This window comes from Strix uralensis, chromosome 3 (assembly GCF_047716275.1).
Source record: "Strix uralensis isolate ZFMK-TIS-50842 chromosome 3, bStrUra1, whole genome shotgun sequence".
NCBI lineage: Eukaryota > Metazoa > Chordata > Aves > Strigiformes > Strigidae > Strix > Strix uralensis.
In genome coordinates this window covers 7122042-7142069 of record NC_133974.1, presented here as the reverse complement: position 1 = coordinate 7142069, position 20028 = coordinate 7122042, and the positions used below count along the sequence as shown (strand labels likewise).

General features: G+C 48.3%; 1 protein-coding gene across 5 annotated transcripts in view; it reads left to right on the top strand.

Annotated features, from left to right (window-relative positions):
• TNFRSF21 (TNF receptor superfamily member 21) overlaps positions 1-19649 on the top strand; it is a 34667-nt gene extending 15018 nt beyond the window's left edge. For 4 of the 5 annotated variants that reach the window (XM_074861434.1, XM_074861433.1, XM_074861435.1 and 1 more), the window contains exons 4-7: positions 8123-8388; positions 15063-15116; positions 17454-17673; positions 18574-19649. In XM_074861434.1, the coding sequence (XP_074717535.1) occupies positions 8123-8388; positions 15063-15116; positions 17454-17673; positions 18574-18803 (770 nt within the window). In that variant the 3' untranslated portion in view covers positions 18804-19649. The remainder of the gene's footprint in view (positions 1-8122; positions 8389-15062; positions 15117-17453; positions 17674-18573) is intronic. The other variant, XM_074861436.1, reaches the window with a different exon arrangement.
• Positions 19650-20028: the final 379 nt, after the last annotated feature.

The following is a 20028-nucleotide window of genomic DNA, read 5'->3' as shown; positions in this document are numbered from 1 at the left end:
TGAAGACCGGTGCTTGATTACTTTTAATGTGTGCTGCTACATGAGCCATCTATCCGCAATGTGCGCAGGGCTGTGCGGAGCTGCCCTGGGAAGCTGGTATGTTTGCTCCCAAATCTGCTTTAAAAAAAAAAAATTAACCCCCAAGCTATCCATGATCAAAATTCCTGGGTGGCCCCTGGCTTAATTTAATAAGGGATCGGGATTTGTGCCTGTCTGTTAAGGCACAGGGCTGAGTGTCAGAGACAGAGCAGCTCTGCAGGGAGAGGAGGGTTGTCCTTGTAGAAAAACACACCGAGCCCGGGTTTCTTTTTCCAAAAACCCAACACCGGTTTCTGCGCCAGGAGGGCTGTGATTTCTCACATCAGTAAGGCTCTCACACATAACTCCTCGAATAACAAGGCAGATTTTTCTTCCTCTCTTGCCAAAGCTTTTTGGGGGGGGGAGGGGTGTGGAAATGCAGGAGGCAAATTTAATCCTTGGGGTGGCATCTGCAGGTGTCTGGATATTTATATGGCTCTGGCCGTGGCAGTGTGCTTGCTCAGGGTTACCAGCTGTCCGAGACGGTTATAATGAAGATTAACTCTGCGAAAGCTGTTTAAAATTTAATAATTACATAAAATACTTAAGCTAGCCATTCCCTTTTAAACCAAAGGAAGAGCAAGTCCACTCTGCAGATCCCCAATGTAGGGGGACACGCAGGGAGAGCATCCTGTGGTGGTGTGCAGGAGCTTGCGTGGGTCCTGGGAGAGTTGGACCACAGGTGCTGTTATAGAGGTGACGTCCACATAGCGTGTAGTGGGAAGGGAGGTCTTGTCTTGTGCTGACCCTCAATTTCCCAGATCTGAAACACATTCATAACCCTGTGTGATTGATCACAGACCTTCCTTGACTGCCTGGTTTGGTTGAGTTATTTTCCAGAGAGTGTGTGGGAAGTGTTTGTCAGGAGTCCCTTTCCTGCCCTGCAAGATTATCTTTTTTTTAAAACAAAACAAAACAAACCTCACCATTTAGTGGTTTGTTGCCCAAACAGTGCTTGCTGAGGATGTGAATCACTGGCTCCTGGGAGGGTCTGATACCAGCACTGTCCTCCATGGGAAAACTAGCAAATTGCTTAACAAGTCTTCGTAACTGTGTCCTTTCCTCCTGTCCAGACAAAGGCTCTTGTTAGACTCATGGGAAGATTTGGGTTGGAAAGGACTTTCAAATATCATCTAGCCCAGCTCCCCTGCCATGGGCAGGGATATCTTTCATTAGACCAGGTTGCTCAGAGCCCCGTCCAACCTGGCCTTGAACACTTCCAGGGAGGGGGCAGCCACAGCTTCTCTGGGCAACCTGTTCCAGTGACTCACCACCCTCACAGTAAAGAATTTCTTGCTTATATCTAATCTAAGTCTACCTCCTTCAGTTTAAAACTGTTGTCCCTTGTCTTATCACTACAGGCCCTGGTAAAAAGTCTCTCTCCATCTTTCTTAAAAGCCCCCTTTAAGTACAGAAAGGCTGCAACAAGGTTTCCCAGGAGTCTTCTCCAGGCTGAGCAACCCCAAATCTCTCAGCCTTTCTTCACAGGAGAGGTGTTCCACCCTTGTGACCATTTTTGTGGCCCTGATCTAACAGGTCCCATGTCTTTTCTGTGCTGAGGACCCCAGAGCTGGGCACAGTACTCCAGGTGGGGGTCTCACCAGAGCAGAGTAGAGGGGGAGAATCACCTCCCTTGACCCGCTGGCCACTCTTGTTATGCAGCCCAGGATACAGTTGGCTTTCTGGGCTACGAGCGCACATTGCGGACTCATGTCCGTCTTTTCATCCACCAGTACCTCCAAGTCCTCAGGAGAGCTGCTCTCAATTCCTTCACCCTCCAGCCTGTGCTGATACTGGTGATTGCCCTGACCCAGGTACATGACCTTGCACATCTTCCAAACCTCCTCATCTATGACCTGAAATATATTTGGGGAGAGGAGTTGAGTTTCCAATAACCTCCCCTTATTGGTGAAATTTTCAGTTTTTGGAAAGGCATTTGTGTCAGGGATTTGGGATTTCTAAGTGCTGGTTTGGCTGAGCCATGGTGTCTTGTCGACTGGAGTTTGGATGTGCTGCATCCTGGCTTGCTTGTACATGCAGGCTCTTGGTGTGTGCTCAGAGGTAAAAATAGGCTGCTGTGGCTGTGTTTCGCATGAGTCAGGAGGATATTTGGAGGAGGTAGGTGGACTGAGCTCAGGAACAGAGCTGGGTTTGCAGTGATTTGGAGCTTTTATCTGAACATAGGGGCGGATTGAGCTGCATCACCGCAGTTCTCTTGTCTGACTTGCGTGTGCCCTTGGGCTGTGCTCTCCACCCATGATGCTTCATCCTCAAGGTCTGTGCAAGTGTTGAAATCCAGCCAGCCTGTTACAGTCAGGATTTGTCACTGCATGTGGTGTACAAATTAATATTGCCCATCTCTGGGATACCTGTGTCAGTAGGTAGGTGGTGGAAGCTCCAGGTGCTCCAGCTCGGATTGTTACTGAAATGGTGGAGGTCAGTTCCCAGAGGTGTCATGGGTGGACTGGTGGGACCTGTCCCTGCTGGTGAAGGGCTGGAGCATGCAGTCTCCTGAAATCCAGCCTTTCATGCATGAAGCTGGCTCTGGAACCCTGGGCAGATTTGCTGCTCGCTAGATGAGACTGTGCGCCACAGGTCCTGGAGGATCTCCTGAACTTTGCTTCCCAGCTGTATAAGACAGCCTGTAAGACCTGAACTGATGTTGTATTAATCCTTTTCTCTGTGCCGTCCCTTCATTATTAGGGGGTTGAGAGGACACATGGCTTGGGAGGTCTCTGTAGACTTGAGCATGAGATTTCCCTCAACAAGCACTCTTCTGAAAAATACAAATTATGTTTGGCTTGAGCTCCAGAAATGAAAATGACGGCTTTTTGTTTGTGAGAGGGTGGGGAGAGGAAGGAACCGAAGCTTCTCTGTGGCTAGGCTGTGGTTAGACTTTACCGTATCTGCTGCCAGGTGCTCGGGTGTAGCCTTCTGGCGGGGTAGCTTTTCCACTCCTCTTGAGTTTGCTTGAAGATGTGAAAAAGTAATGGCAGAGAAGAGAAATGGTCTCTTGCAGATATTGTACATAAGCATGCCAGCACTGCTGGTCATGGCCCCGTGCCGTGCTGGCCTCTTGCCCTGCTTGAGGCCAAATGATTGCAGAAGAACTGGGTTTGTGTCCAACCTGTGAATAGCAGGTCTATGGCAGATGAGCGAGGCTTGTCCAGAACAAGCTCAAGAGAGTCATTAAAAGCTCAGCCGTGTCCCATGCGCTTGTGTGATGACCACCTTGGTGACATTCATGAGTGGAAGGAGTGACTGCTCTGTCTACACCAAACAGTGTACTGCAATGAGGTGGGAGGCATCCAAGGGAGCTGGAAATGGGTGGGAATTGTTTTGAACCAGATTCAAAATAAGCAAATGGAAGTCACTGAAATAAACTGAAATGGTGTTTATGGGGAAGATTGGGGCAGAGGTGAGCAGTGTGCTTGGGGCGAGGGACCTGTCTGTAGACCTGCCCTGCCTCTCCAGGAAGGTCCTTCCTTCAGCCCAGCATCCTTGCCGATGAGCTGGACGTGTATTCAGCAATGCTGTTAGCTTGTGCCACTCTGCAGGCATCTGTCCGTCTCTGGACTTGTCTCAATTTGCCTCAGTTTGCTCTGACTGTAGACGTGCCTGATTGCACCCATGTTCCTATGTGTGTACATACACCCTTGGGCTTCACATTTGCCTGTGCACAACACGTTGGCCTTGTCCTGGCTTGAAGGGGAGTCCTTCATTGCTCTGGGGTTATCACCACCTTAAAAATAATTAGGTGGTTACATGGAGTAGCCCATCACAACACTTAGGGAATTGCAATGTTCAGATAATGGCAATTGAAATGCCACCTGCCCGGGTACCCAAGACATGCTTGGACGTTCTGTATTCTTCAGACGCTGTTGTTGCCTGCTCTGGGATGGCAGACAGCTCTGCTGGATGCAGCCATGGGGGTTTTACAGCAAGGGCTCCTCTTTAATTCCACTGTCTGAAGCAAGCAGAGTTGGGTGATAAATGGTGATGGTCCTTGATGGTGATGATGGAGAGGGTGATGGTGCCTCCTGCATTAGCAGCAGGTTGGTGGCTGCTCTGCCAGGCTGTTCCTGTGGCCCACGTTAAAAAAGGAGGACAACTCGGGCTGTTCTCCAGTATTGGCAAGCTCAGAGGAGCTTTAGCATTGTGCCGACGTGACTGTGACCGGGCTTGTATGGGAAGCATGAAATGGTTGGGTTAAAGCACCATCCCTGCTGAGCTCAGCCATTTTTATTGGGATTGCTGGGGTCTGGAGGGCTTTGAGCATCATCTCTAGCCTTGGTGTTTAGATGAGCGTGGTGGGAGAAGGTCCACATGGTTCAGTGGGTGGGGAGGACCCAGGACCTAAGGTGGAGCTCCACACACCCTGATGGGCACCTTCCCATCCCAATGGGACACTCCGGCACTATTAGTGCTCTGCAGAGTAACTTGTAGGGCTTCTGGAAATATGGAAATAGTAGGACTGTAAGCTTATTATAAGCATTAACATTGTATTTTAGTTTTGAACAAGTGAATTAAGTTACTGTAAATGACTTGAGCAGTAATACTTGGCAGTGTGCAGCCGCAAGTTGTCATGTAATGGTTTTAATCTTATTTTTCAAGAACAGAGGGAGCAATGTTTTCTAACTGACTGGAGCCAAATCTGCGCTCATGTCTGTGTCTCTTCCACATCTCTCTGGGGTTTTGTTTGCACAATATTGTAGTGGATGTAGTGAACATATGAGGCTTAAATTCATTTAATAGTTGCAAGAAAATGAGTTTAAGGTTCTTATAGTATTAAGGTAGACATTTCCAAATTAGTTTTTAATGGAACATTTGTTTTCCAAAGATTATCATGCGCCATTAAGTCCTCTGCTGCGTGGTGCATTCTTGGGCCCTGGGATATTATTGCCAAGGGATATAAACATGTTTATGAGGCCACTTTATTGAACGGTGAGATTAAATACACTAAACTCAAAAATGTCAGTAGCGGCACGAGCGCTTTTTGTCATAAATCTTGTGTGAGAACACCAGGACATAAATGTCGTGCCACTGTGTAAAACTGGTGCAAATCAGCATTTCTCACCAGTACAGCAGCTGTAAATACTGGGATTTATCAGCATTAAATACAGATAGCATATGGGTTTTTCCTTCCCTGGGAGGGCTAGATGTGCCATACAGGGGTCATAAAACAGCAGACTACGTTTTTATGCTTCTGTATGACTGACATGCATGGGAGTGGGTGTGGGCAAATCTCCCACCCAGCTGTAATGCTTCATCTCGCCGTGGGGCAGCACTGTCGGGGGTGGGGGGGGACCCGACTGCTCATTTTATATATGTGTGTGTGTATATATATACACACACTTATATACATATATATAAAAATAGTATTATCTATATATCTCTATATATCATTCAACCCAGGAAAAAATAATAATCCCTGAATATGAGAGTAGAAAAAACACTGCAAGATTTATGCACTGAGATAACGACTTATGCACTATATATAGTTATATCTCAGTGCATAAGTCGTTATCTATATATATCTATTATCTATATATATCTATAGAGAGAGATATATATATAAAAGGTAGTACCAGACCTGCTTGTCCCTCTGCGTTGCTGGCATTGCCTTGGTGCACAAGCCTTGCAGAGCTTTTTCTACCCTTGTATTCAGGGATTTTTAATTTTTTTTTCCCCCTAGGTTGAGTGATAATATTGTCAGCAGCATAAACCCAGTGTTTTGCTGCTTTTATGTCAAAAGCAGCTGAATTTGCTAGTGATTCCAAACCCAGGTTGGCTTTTGGCCTTCTTACTGACACAGGTGTGTGATATCTGAAGGTGCAGGGCTTGGCTGCCAGTGTGATTTGGGCTGCTTGTCCTTCCTGCCTGGATGCAAATGCATCCAGCGAGAGGAATTTGGGATTTGCCTGGAAGCCTGCAGGCAACCTGTGTCATCTTGAACTGAGAACCGCTGGGTCTTTGTCTTAGTAATGGCAAGAGTTAACAAGACCTGGCTTAACTCCTGCTACTGTGTTGAAATGTGATGGGTGATAGCATCTATTTATGTGCCTCAGATAATTAACCCCATCATAAATCTCAGTAGCATTTTCGCAGCCTTTTCTTGTTTCTTAACGCTGGGGAACATTGTCTTTGTCTTGGGTTTATTTTGAATAATGAAGGTGGCTTTTTTTCTTTTTCTTTTTTTTTTTTTTTTTTTTTTTTTCCCCTCCCTTCTGAACCTTCCCATACTGAAAACCAAGCCCTGTGGTTGGTTTGTTTCTTGGGGGACTCTGCATCCCCTGTGCTGGGCTGGTGGGCTGAGCTTTTATGGTAGGAGAAACCCCGACCCTTGCATCTCCATGTGAGATAGTAGGTGCACATGGCTGTAAATCAGCTGGGGAGGGAGGTGTGATGGTTATGGTGGGAGGAGGGTAGGCATGTGCAAAGTGCAGTTTGTACTTTGGTGTTGCTGCTGTAGAGCAGGTTGAACACCGGCTGCAGATGCACTGATCACGGTGGAGTCATGGCTACGTTATCTAGCTCGGAAATGAAAACAAAACTCTATATATAGCAGGTCTTGATAAGCTTGCCTTAATAATAAGAAGGATTTGGATCAAAAATATCTCTATGAGTCTGTGTAGGGGTTTTTTTATACATGTGTATGTATGTGCTTTTACATGCACACATAAAACATGTAATATCTAGAGATATATGAAATGTATATATACACATACATATATAAAAATATATCAGGCCATATAGGTTTATGTGTATGTATATACACACTATATATGATATTGATATTATGAGATAAAAATATCATGTATATCTATGCATACACACATATATGTATAAAAAAGATGCAAATATATACATCAGGCTGTATTGTTTCTATCTTTTTTTTACATGTATATATATGTACGTATTTATTTGGCTATATCAGGGCTGCAACCTGAAGGTGCAGTTGGGAGGTCTGGTCTAAACTGCGTTAGAAATTGTTAAATTTTAGGCTAGCAGGAAAGACCTTGGCTATGACATTTCTCTGTAAGCAGCTGTTTTGGCTGACACAGCTGTTGTGCCTGCAGAGGGAAAGAGAAATAGCCCCTGTAGCAACTGAGGCATGCTGGCTCACGAAGAACCCAAGGTGTGGTTATATCTCTGGAAAAAGTGAGTTTCTCTTTGCAGCTCACCTACACCAACCCTTTGTGTGGTTGTGAAACAAGGTGTTGCTCAGCTTGATAAAACAGGGTTAATTAGCTATTACGAAGGAGGTATGGCTTTATTTGAAGGTTTAACTCTTGACCTTAGACTCAAGAATAAGAGTGCTGTTTGCATTGCCCTCAAAGCTTACAGGGAGGAAACCCTCACCATCCTGAACCAACATGTCTCAAGGGCCTTTCTGGGGGAAACTCTGCCTTTTTGCCCTTCAGATCCCCTACCGGATCATCCATTCACCCAACACTCACTTGATGCTGGGTCTTCCGTCCCATAACTGAGTCATGCCCACCAGTCTGCACTGGAAACAGCTCCAAGTCTGACTGTAGCTGCTATAGGTGCTCTGTTATGGAAATATTCATCTTTATAGAGATGCTTTGGTGACTCACCTCTTAATCCAGCCGCTGTTCAAAGCGGTGGCTGTGATGGAAGCGTATGGGCAAGCACGTTGCTATCTCTCCTGTTCCTACAGCTGTGCGTTGGCTGAGCACCAAGGTTTTTTCTGTGCTGGAGAGTGCAGGAAATTTTTATGGTTAAATTAACATGGTTAATTTTGGAGTGCGTGTGCCTTGATTGGAGCAAGCTATGGGTCTGTCACCCTTCACTTGCATAGCAGGTGTTGAGCATGTTATGGGTGCTTCTTGTCTGAAGAGCTCCTTGCGGGCTGGACTCATGAACGATCTTAAAAATAATAAAATAATCTCCAAACAAAGACCAACCAAAGAAAAGTAAAGCATGGCAATTTGAGGTTGGGAGAAGCTTTGCTAAAGCTTGGGTAGACATGCTGGGAGGCTGCAGACCCCCGTGGCTCACCTGTAGCTCTTCTGCCCCACAGGCATTGACATCCTGAAGCTGGTGGCAGCCCAGGTGGGGAGCCAGTGGAAGGACATCTACCAGTTCCTGTGCAACGCCAGCGAGCGCGAGGTGGCAGCTTTCTCCAACGGCTACGCGGCCGACCACGAGCGCGCCTACGCTGCCTTGCAGCACTGGACCATCCGTGGGCCCGAGGCCAGCCTGGCCCAGCTCATCAGTGCCCTCCGCCAGCACCGCCGCAACGACGTGGTGGAGAAGATCCGAGGCCTGATGGAGGACACCACACCGGTAATGACGGGCTGGGCTTCGCGCGCTCTGGTCTGGCGTGGTGCACGTCTTGCCTGGCCGTGGCGAGCACGTGGGTGTGTGGAAACCTGGCTGCGGCCTTGAGCTTAGCTAATAGCCGAGTAGCTGGACTCCATCTCCCCCTGGAGCTCCTCAGGGACTTAAATATAAGCCTTACTTTACTGTTGAGCAAAGATTTGCCAAACTTTTGAGCAAACTTCGTCAAAGTCTTGACAAGCTCTGGAGTCCTGTATGTTGCAGTGTGCTTGTATCTTTGAGGGTCACCGGGAGGACTTTGTACTTGAGCCCTTGTGTTGAGGAGGCAGAGGAAAAGGCATCCCTCTTTCAACTTGCTCTTAAATGCTGTTGCTAAATCCTCAGGACTTTGTGAGAAGGGCCAAGCATCCACCAAGTGGTGGTGGTGTAGAGCAGCAAATTGCTTCCTCCAAGGCAGTGACTGGTGGCATAGCGGACTCCATGCACACTGTCCTCCAGAGTTGCTGCCCTTCTGTGGCAGCTCTGGCCTTAAAACAACCTTTCCCGTATTTTTGGAAAATAAATTGCTGCAGGATATCCTGCAGCAAGGTCTTGGTGGGGTGTAAGTTGTTGGGAGCTGCCTCAGTGACCTTTGTGGTTTGTTTTGGCCACCGCTGCCTTACTTGTCAGTGTACTTTTGGGGTTTTGGCTGTGATAAGTTGGTGGTTTTCTGGAAACATTTTTAAAGGTGATGAATGAGGCGTCTTCTGAATGTGGAAGCCAATGGGATAACACAGGGACAGAGGTGGGAGCGGTTGAGGGAGGGCTGTTTCCCCTAAATCAGTTGGTGAAACATCTCCCTTTGGCCTTAGCAGTGACTCAGACCTAAAGGGGAATGGGGGGGGTGCTTGCAAATCTCCCTGGGCACTTGGTGGGGGCTTGGCAAGGTGGACCTTCGTGTATAGCAAAGACTGTGGGGCAGAACATTTGTCAGGGCAGGGGATTCCCCCCCCCAAATCCCATTTTGACCATCCCAAACTTCCTTCTATAAGAGGCACCATGATCCCTTCACCATGTTGCATATCTCACGTCACTTCATTTCCTGTGCTGAACATTTTGGTCCCTCACAACCACAGTGTGAAATCACAGGTTTTGATGTGTTAACAGGAGTCCTGGGCTTGTGTTCTTGAGAGACCCCCAAGTCAGGTGCGTGCCAAGCATCACCCCATGCATCCTGCCCAAATTTTGGATAGGTTCACTTTGCCAGCTCCCGCATCACTCCTGCTCCCATTCAGTTGCTGTTTTCTTCCTTCCAGCTCCTAGTAATTAAGCAGCATGTAGCTTTCTCATTTCCTGCCACACTCGAGATAATTTTTCTTTATATCAAAGATGGAAAAAATGAAATTAAAAGCCTGAGACAAAGCTATGGTTAGGAAAAGGAGAAGCAGAGAAAATTGTCATTTTGCACACGTGAATTAAAGTTTCCAGTGTGTGCAGTGTCCCAGAAGGACACATTGTCTTCTTGCTCTCCTGGAGCAGGTAGTAACATCTGTCCTCCTAGTTACTGCTTTGACTTTGAAAACTACAGCAAAGCGTTGGGCTAGGACATCAGATGAAACGTGGGGCTTGTTCATCAGCACAATGTCTAATTAACAGACTTGGGCTATGCGGTGTTCAGTGTTCCTGAGCGTTGCACTGTTTTGGCCAAGACTGTCAGGTGGTGCTTCTCAAACAGCACAAAAATATGGGTGGTAGCTCTATGAACATGTTTTATTGGGTGACCTGTTGGGATGGTGGGTTTGTTGGGTGACCTGTTGAGATGGTGGACTCCAGACGATGGAGTAACCATGAGCTGTTGGCTTGCATGTCTTCAGAGCGGATGCTCTGAAGAATGAACAAACCCAAATCTCAGGGATGCTTGTATGGAAGTCTTCTGGACTTCCTGACCAGCTCTCCTGGAGGACGTTTTTCTTTTTTTAAAACAGTGTGTTTCATTCCTCAGAATCCAGCAGCACCTGGAGCCTGATGGTTCCCCACCACTTCACTTGCTTTCCTAGAAATTGGTAAAATAGGGTTGCTGATCTTTTGAGCAGGTGGCTCAGGTGGATCCACATGAGAAATGGGGCTCATTTCAGCAAAGGAGGTGTTTTTAAAAATTCACTTGAGCTGGCACATCCTCCTCCCCCGTGCATGTGATCAGGCTTTTTCGGATAAGCATCCCTCATGATCAACCTTAGGTGTTGGCCGTTCCCCTGCCCTGAAGGTCCTGGAGCAGTTGCTGCTCTGCAGCTCTGTGTGGGATGTCAAAGCTCGAAAGCACCCCAGGGTGCAGATTCAGCATGACAGCACATTGTATTTCTGCAAGGTATTACCTGCTGTAACCTGTCTACCTCCTCTCACTGAGTTGGCTCCTGCACTGTGGCTGCAGGCGGTGATGGAATGGCCCTGGGAGGGATGCAGAAACCTTGGGGAAGCAGCTTGTGAAAGGGAGACTGAATCCCTGTAGCCTCGTGCCATCGGCTGAGCTGCATTGCAGCGGTCCAGAGTGGCCAGGGCAGCCAATTGCTCAACGCCGGGAGCAGGCATTGAGGTTGATTTTTAATCTGCTGGTTGGAAAGCCTTTAATTAGAGCTAATTCAAGTTTGATTCTCAGTGATTTGTCTGTCCAAATGCAGACAAAAAGAGGAATTTTCTCTCCATACAAGAGTGGTTTGATCTGAAGGAGCAGGTCGCCCCATTGGTGGCAGATGTAGATCCTGCGCTGCACCTCTCCAGCAACCTGCCCTGCAGAAACAGTCTTGCAAAAAAGCAAACAAAAAATAATAGAAGAGCTTTTTTGAGCTGTGGAAGGAGTGAGGGCTCTCCTAAGCAATGCAAATGCATATGTCCTCCCTGTAGCTAACAGTGTGAAGCCTTTGTGGTGACCAACCCAGCAGCAAGCATCCAGTGTGTGCTGGTGTGTCATAGTGAGCCTGGGCAGGATGTCTGGGTGGCTCTGCCATCCATGATACCTTTGGCTCTTGCCCAGCATCTGTGGGTGCAAATGGACACTCCCCCATCTCTCCCCATGGCCCTGAATCATAAGAAAGCACCAACACTCCCAACTCTTAGGTAGAAATTCTGTTATTGGATGACATAACTCTTAGACAGCAAATTAGTACCCTAAACCCAGCTGGTGTCCCTTCACCATCCCAGCGCAGCCGCTATCACATCTTTGTCCCAGATCTTTTATCTGGCATCTGGCTTCAGCCCGTGAGACCTGCGGAGGCAAAGCTGCTCTCTGCTGTAGTGCCCCATTCCCTCAGTAGCCTTTTGGGCTGCAAAATCCAAATATTTACAACCCCCAGATGGAATAAGGGAATTAATGGGAGTCTCTGGAGCGTTAAAGTATGTGGCAGGAACATTTTCCTTTGGGTAGGGAAGAGCTCTGCTGAAGGCTCGCCTTTTTTAGCTGCAGGAGATTATGCTGGTTTTGCATCGTGCTGAATGAATTTAGGTTAAAACGAGATTAGCCCTCTGAATCGCTTTGCTAGGGTTTTTTTGTAGCTGATCCAGAAAATAATGGTGAGCGCAGCAGTTCTTGGAAGGTTTTTTTTGAGGTGTGTTTAACTCACAGGGCTCCTGTTAAAGGTTGGCCCCAGCCATGAGCACTTCTCCAGCCTGAGGTTTGCAAAATCTCTCCCCTTGCAGGCAGGCTTGACGGGGAGCAGCTTGCACACCTGGGCACTGCCTAGCGAGCACAGGCACACCCCAAATTAGTGGTGCTGACAACAACAAAAATAAGGGACAGAGTCGGGGAAAGGGAGAGTTTTTTCACTGCTATCCCAGCAAATTGCAATTCTCCATTTTGACATTAAAATTGGAAAAGTTCAGTGCTGCGCAGGCACTGGGTAGTGGGATTTTTTTTGGGGTGCATAACAGCATTTTGTAGATACCACTGGGTGTCTGTGCTTGCCAGAGCTGGTCTGGGACATTGCTGGCACAGCTGGCCATGTTGGCTACCGTATGTGTCCTACTGTGAGCAATGCTTTAAGCTCTTATATATTCATTTATGGTTCTGCTGGCCTTGGCTGAAATATTTCAGGGAATGGATGGTGGGGAAGCAAACAGCCTTGCTCAGGGCATTCAGCAGCGCAGCCTCAGCAAAGCTTAAAAAAAAAAAAAATATTAGTAAGGGAGATGTTGAAAATGGAGAGGGGGAGGCTGTGGCCCCGAGCCCAACAACATTTAGGTCTGTGGCTAATTGCACACCACAGATAATCCCATAAATTGGCAGATATGTCAGGGCTGGGTCTGGTGTGAGGTTTAAGCCTTGGGATTTTTGGGGGGTGCCAGAGGAGAAGAGGATGTGAAAGCAGCCCTGTGTCCAGGCACACAGCTGTGGCAAGTGCCTTTTGGCTCCTTCCTCTTCTTCGGGTCAAAACGCTGGGATGGGGTTCAAAAGCCTGGAGCAGCATTCCCCAAATTCAGCCCCTGACAGCTCCTGCCTATCCCCTTCGTTTCCTCTTTTGGCAAAGCAGAACTGGGCTGGACCCAGTAATTAGCAACTAACTTTGTGCTGTGTCAACCTCACACCTTGGTGGCGGAGCAAGGGTGAAGCTGTTGGATGGATTTCCCAGCTGGGGGGCTGCAGTTTGGGGGCTGGGAAATGCCCAGGCAGCCAGGAAAAAACAAAATTGCATGCAGTTTTTCCTTCTGGACTTGCATCAGGTTTTATTTGAGGCACAAAGCTGTAGGATAGTGGCCAGAGCCCTGGGGAAGGGGTAGGGCCAGTTGGGTTTTGTTGGAGTGAGCTTCACTGTTTTCACAGAATCACAGAATCATCTAGGTTGGAAAAGACCTTTGAAGATCATCCAGTCCAACCATTAACCTAACACTGACCGTTCTCAACTACACCATATCCCTCAGCGCTGGGTCAACCTGAAGGTTCCTCCAGGTTTGCTCTAAACCATGAGTCAATTTTTGTCAAACCAAGGTTGGGTTTGAACCAGGCTGGACAATGTGCAGTAAACAAAAACTTAAAAATTTATAAAGTAATATAAATAATATAAACACAAAAATAAAAACTTTATAGTAGATGCAGTTGTATTTGAGGTTTCCCTGCAGTGGTAGCCACATCTCCTTGGGTCTGTGTATTTGCAGTATAATGGGCTTGGGAGCATAAGATGAAACTAGAAGATGGTGGGGTCATAACAGGCCAAACTCGGTACTGACTTACTCAGCCTGTAAATGAGTTTGGCTCTTCATCATGGCTTCATCAACTCTTCATCATGGTTTGAGCTGAAAAAACGGGTGGGCAAATCCATATAAAGGAGAAGCCACCAGAAGCTCTTCTGCTTGGAGAAGCACCTGGCTGGCCAGGGACAGTGAAGAAGAGCTGCTTCCTCCATGGATGGCTGTGTTTTGGTCTTGGTGTCTAAACCCTCCCCAGACCCGGCATTGCCTGTCCTGGGTCATGTGAGACTTGACTTGAGTCACTCTTCTCCAGGGCTGCCTTGTGTTCAGGGATGCCGGCTCCACCACAGAGCTGGTGTCAAGTGCTCTTCTGAAACCTGGCCAGTGAGGTGAAGGACACAGAGAGGACATTGGGGTTTTCCCACCACAGGCTGCTGAGCCTCCCTGTGCCCGTCCCATCCTGGTGAAGGGCTTGCCTGCTGCTCTGCAGCACCTGCACACCATCGCTGTGTCTCCTCTGCCACCTTGGCAAGACCTTGTGGCCTAGCCAGCAGCGTTTCACCTTCCAACGTCTGGTCTGCCCTGGAGGTGGGACCCCCAAACACCACATGCACCATGAAGCTGCTCATCCAGGGACATCCTCCCTGTGCCTGTGGGGACCACAGCAAGAGCATCCCCCACCAACACCACCCTGCATCCACAACATTGCCCGCTCAGGGCTGCTGCCCAGCCCCACCCTGCCTCATGTGCTGGGGTTTCTCCTCCCGCATCCCTGCGGAGGTGTAGCAGACCTGGGAATATAGGGCTGGTGTCAGCCGGGTGTCATCTTTTGGCAGGGAATCCGGGAAACGGCCTCCTCGGTGCTAAATTTATCCCCCCGCATCCCAGGAGGGTGCACAGCCACCCTCTGCAGCAGCAAACCTGCCACCGGCTTTTATTACCGCCTGGTTGCTGCAGGAGGAATTACAGGGAAGCATTGCCCAAGGGAGGGTTGGTTGGTTGTTTTTTTTAAATGCTTATGACTGCTGCTTCCTAACATTAGCACAGCAGCTGCAGTTTCTGTTTGTCCAAGTTGAGCTTTTATTGCGGTACAGTAAAACGATGGCAGATAATGGGACCAACCAGTTCAAACAGAGCTGTTGGGAGCAGCTGTGAAAAGAAAACAAAGCCAAGCCTATGTCCTCTGTACCCGTGCCCTTCTGTTCCCTTTTCTTCCTTTTAGTAAGGACCTTCAGACACCCTGAGCTGCTTAGAACATCCTCTCACATGCATTGGGATCCAAGGGGATGTTGGAGCTTGAGCCACATCCTAAAGGGCTGCGAGTACACAGAGCTTTTAGGATTTTTTTGTTTTTGGCATTGCAAGCCTCTTGCTGCAGTGCTGGAAAAAAAAAAAAAAATTGGCAGAGCACTCTAGTACGACTGACTGGTCGCCGGAGACTGCTGATGCGTCAAAGCCACCGCGGCGCCTTTGGTTTTCACGCTGGACCCCATGCATCTAACAGTCTCCCGTATGTCTGTCTGCAGGTGCAAATGCAGCCTCAGTGGCAAGCGCAGGACCCCTGCAACGATGATGGAAAGGTGAGAAACGTGGTGGCTCTGGAAAGGCAAAAGGGCTGCAGAGGGTTGGGTATTTTTTCCAGCCAGAGCTCGGTTTCGCTTGAGCACTGCCGTTCTTAAAAATAGGAATGGCCAAGGTGGTTTCAAGCAAATGAGTCATGGGCTATGAATAGTGTATTTTTACACCTATTCCACAGGCTTCACCTCACAGCAACCTTTTGCTTTCCCTGGCCTTTCAAAACCCTCATTCCCACTCGCTTTCTTCCCGCGGTTTAAATATTAACACGCATCCGAGCATCCTGTTTGCTTTGCCTCAAGCTCACAACCATTCAGCTATTTGGAAGGCTTTGGGCTCCCGGGACGCCTACAGTCAAATAACCTTGGCTGATTTTTTTTTTTTTTTTTTCCTAGTGTGCTTTAGCAGCTGTTTAATTAAACTCCAAATGACTCGCTTCTGGGAAGGGTTTTTCCCCTCTGCTGGGAAGGCAGAGCCGGGGCAGCCGCCTGCTCCCTGCCCTCTCTGTAATTGCTCCTTGGCCGTTGGGCCCCTTTTTGGAAATCAGGAGGTGGGTTTGTGGCTGGATATTAAATAGATGAGTTGCATGAGGAAAAACTAACCCCTAAAGCCTGTTTGTTGGTTTTTTTAAAGGGGAAATCTGAGCGTGTTGCAATTTGGAAAGCAGCCAGCCACTGTTCTGGTCCTTCCCTTGCTTTTCCCCAATAGGCAATAGGCTGATTCTCGTCGATGAACTGTATTGGGAAGGGAGTTTCAGAGGAGAAGGCAGATTCTTTTAATTAAAAATTAAAGCTGACTTTTATTTTTAACGTGTCTATTGCGTAACATGCTGAGCTAGAACAAATCCTCCCCTGTTTATTTTCAATGAGGGGAAAAAAAAACTTTTATTCTACCAGGAACAGGCTTCAATGTTAATTTAATTTGAACTAATGGGCGTCTCAGCAGACATGTGATTTGTGGGTGGCGGATTCCTCGACATGGATGAGGAATGTGCAGGCACATCCGTGCTGGCGTGGAGGTGGCTCAGCAGCTCCCTTTCCCACAGCCTTTAATCCGAATTTTTAATTTTAATCCTTGGGTAGTAGGCAAAAGCATGTTAGAAGGAATAGCCTGGTCTTCCCTCTGTAGAAAGAGAAAACAGGGTTGCAGAATGCTGTTGGGAGAGTGGGCTGCATGCGGACAGCGCTTGCAGTTCTGCTTTGTTGCAGCTTGAGCAGGGGTCTGGGGTTTGAGAAAAGTTAAATATTAGATGGTCCTTAAAGCAGCCTGCTTGGGGGGCCCTGGTGACTTGCAGAGGTGCCCAAGCTGCCAGCCACGGATGTGGGGACACTGCCCCAAGCTTCTCGTCCCTGTGAGGGATGGGAACCAGAAGTGCTCTGCTTGAGATTTGCACCCCGAGGGGATGCTGAGAGTTGGAGGAGGGTAGATAACGTTGTGTTAGGAAGGAGATACAAGAAGGAAGATGGGGCACAGTGAAATTAGGAAGTGGGTCACGCCAGCACCCAAATGGTGCTGCTTCCCAGCACAGCGGGTCCCAGCAGTGCTTGCTGCTCCCTGTGTCTTCGGGACCATGGAGCCAAACGGTTGCCCTTGGCTCGCATCATGGTAGCAAAAAGCAAAGGCACTTGGGTGATTTTGTGGTCAATGCCAGCCAGTCCCTGCTTGTTCTTCCTGGGCTTGACCTTGGAGTCTGGTGGGATGGATTTCACCATCACACTTTAATGGGGTGCTCACAGGAGCAAGAGTGAGACAGGGCAAACAAATCATTAACTTGAAATGTTACCAGTGCAGCTGGTCATAGGACTGTGCTGCAGTGGAGATCCCTGACGGGTCTTGCAGCTCTTGCCCTGCAGCCTTGGCACTGGTTGGAGGTGTGGAGCCCAGCTATGACTTGCTTTTAGCAAATGATAGCTATGGAGCAGGTTTTCTGGGGGAGCTTACCTGCTTGGGCATCATCACCTGTTGCCCCCAAGAGCTGTGCTTTTGGGCTTTAATAAACTGAGTGAGAAGGAAAACCAAGTTAACGTGCTCTGCTGTGGTTGTGTGTGCCATCCTGGTGCTGCGATTGCTCCTACCAAGGATGCAGGTTGCATTACCCCTCCTGCCTGCTGAGTGCTGACGTGCCAAATGCCAGCACTGATGTCCACCCTGGGTCACCTCCAGTGCCTGTTGTGGGTCAACAGGTCCCCTGGGAGGAGGAGGCGGCCACCCGAATGCGGCAACTGCTTGCCAAGGATGGGCGGGGGTGTGTTGAAAGCTGGGATGCAGATGGTTTTAAGTGCTAACCCACTGCACAGCATCTCCACCGAGTTAATTTTCCCCTATCTTTCTTCCCCCCAAAGCTGGAAGCTGACAGACTGGCGCTGCCGGTGAGCCCCAGCCCGATCAGCCCTGCGCCCAGCCCCAGCCCCAAGCCCCCTGAGGCAGCCGTCCTCACCGTGGAGCCCTCTCCTTCGGAAAAGAAATGCTTCTTCGTCGACGAAGCAGAGCCCCTCCTGCGGTGCGACTCCACCTCCAGCGGCTCCTCCGCGCTCAGCCGGACAGGCTCTTTTATTACCAAAGGTACCAAAATCATCCCAGGGGGGAGCGGGAGGACTGAAGGGATGCCACAGTGTGTCTGCTGCAGTCAACACACGTGACAGAGCTGCCCAATATAATATAATTAAAATATATAACTGGGAAAACTGGCTCTCCAGGATACATTTATCACATCCTTGTTCCAGACCAGAATATCCTGTTAGCAAAGATGATACAGGTTTGAGAGGGGAAAACACCTTTGAAGGCTTTTAACTCTTTGAAGTGCTGCCAGAGAAGTTGTAGCATCCCTAGATGTTTGTAGGGATTCCGCCTGACTTTTGGCTTTTGCACTGGCCTGTGCGTTATTGCATGAGATGAAACCAGAAAAATGTAATTTCAAGATCTGAATTATTAGTTTGGGTTTTTTTCACCCTTGGTCCTGCTTTCTGCAGTGTGTGACTTGAGATGTAAATCACTGTTAGTCCCCCACACTTTTTTGAGGGGGTTTAGTTTACTGCATTTAACTTGCTGCATTTAATCTTCTTTAACTTCTGATGAAGGTGAAACACTGAGTTCAATCAATCTACTAAATTTATACTTGGGTGCGGAAATGAAGCTGACCCAACAAAAACAACTCAAAAGAGCAGAATTCAGCTTTTTTGGCTCCCCTTCCTCTTCACTTTTCCACATTGGCCATTCAGCATTTATAAATGCTGTATTTGCTCTGGCAGGATCCTGGATTAGGTGCCTCAGCAGCGCTGGCGGCTTCACCTTCTCCTCTCTCCATGGCTCATCACCCTCCACCTTTTCCCTCAGTTCTCCTTGTGGCATGTCTCTCTCCAGAGGTGGCACTGGGGGTGGAGCAGGGTCTCCAAGGAGAGCAAGCCCTGGTTAGCAGAGGTTTCTCGAGGAGTTTCTTGACCACCTTCTCCTTTCCTCCTACAGAAAAGAAGGACACTGTCCTGCGCCAGGTGCGCTTGGACCCTTGCGACCTGCAGCCCATCTTCGACGACATGCTGCACATCCTCAACCCTGAGGAGCTCCACGTGATAGAGGAGATCCCGCAGGCCGAAGACAAGCTGGACAGGCTATTTGAGATCGCCGGAGTCAAGAGCCAGGAAGCCAGCCAGACCCTCCTGGACTCTGTCTATAGCCACCTTCCTGACTTACTGTAGGCACTGGGTCACCACGCACTCTCCGAATATCTGCTAGAGCTAGCTTGGCACTCGTTAAGATGACTGACAATATGCAGGCAGGTTTTGTTGTAGAATATATGGCCAGTATTTTCGTTGAGGTGTCCTTGGTTTCTGGAGGGGGGGCAGTTTGCCAGCATTGCACCCCTCCACCTTAACTCTCGCTCAGTCCAAGTCTTTGCACCCTCTGCCCCCATCCCGAGCATCTCTTCTCCTTGTTCTCATTCCAATCAGATCAGTCGATGCACTTTAAAAAAAAAAAAAAAATCAGTTAATGAACTAAAAGACCATGAATCTGGTGTAATTTAACACATCGAATCGGGGATTGCTCTGTAACCCACTTCTTCTGTCAAAGCTGTTGCTCGGAGTGACTGTCTCCCACCACCTCCCTTTGCCTTGGAGCGGTAAATGGCAAAAACACGCAAAAAAACCCCAATTGTTGCTGGTTACTGTCTCTTAACGCAGCTAAGCTTCCCACCTGAGCTGTCTCTTTTTTTTTTTAATGTACTATTGTATAGCTCATATCCATTGCTGAGATTTTACTAGCACGGTTATTTATTGTATGGTTTTCACCTGGACAATGCATCGTGCTCCTATAAGCTAAAGCAGAAGTGCTTTAACCGCAAAGAAAAGGGTCAGTCCCACCAACCTTTGAGGCGATGAAAAGGTCCTTTGCCTTCAGTTGAATGTAAGGAGTTTATCTTGCCTTGCCTCTGCGGGAACGGCGGGGCCCCGAAGGGAGCCGGTGCTGGATGTGAGGAGTCGAAGGCGGCCGCTGGTGGTCCTGCTCTCCTCGTGGTGTAAGACTTAAACCAAGCTATGCTTTTACACTCGTGTCTCTTGTTTTTTATACAGACGTGGCCGATAGGTTCTCCAAAGACCTTACCTGGTCTTAATAGTCTCTTCAAATCACACTTCACTTTTTATTAAAATAAAAGAGGTTGGGGGGTGGGGGAAAAAAGCTGCATCGTAAAAAGTCTGTCTGATTATATTTGCAACTATTATGCTCCCGTAACGAACAGTCTGTACTATGCTCAATTTGAAGAAATCATGATACAAGGGTGGCATGTGTCACCCTGTGGGAAGGGGTGGGAGTGGGGGAAGAGGGGAATGAATTGAAAAATTGCCTTCCAGTGTACTAATTTATTAATAAATACTAGGTGTTTGTTACTTGACATGATTCTGCGTTAACCTCCTTAACACCTGC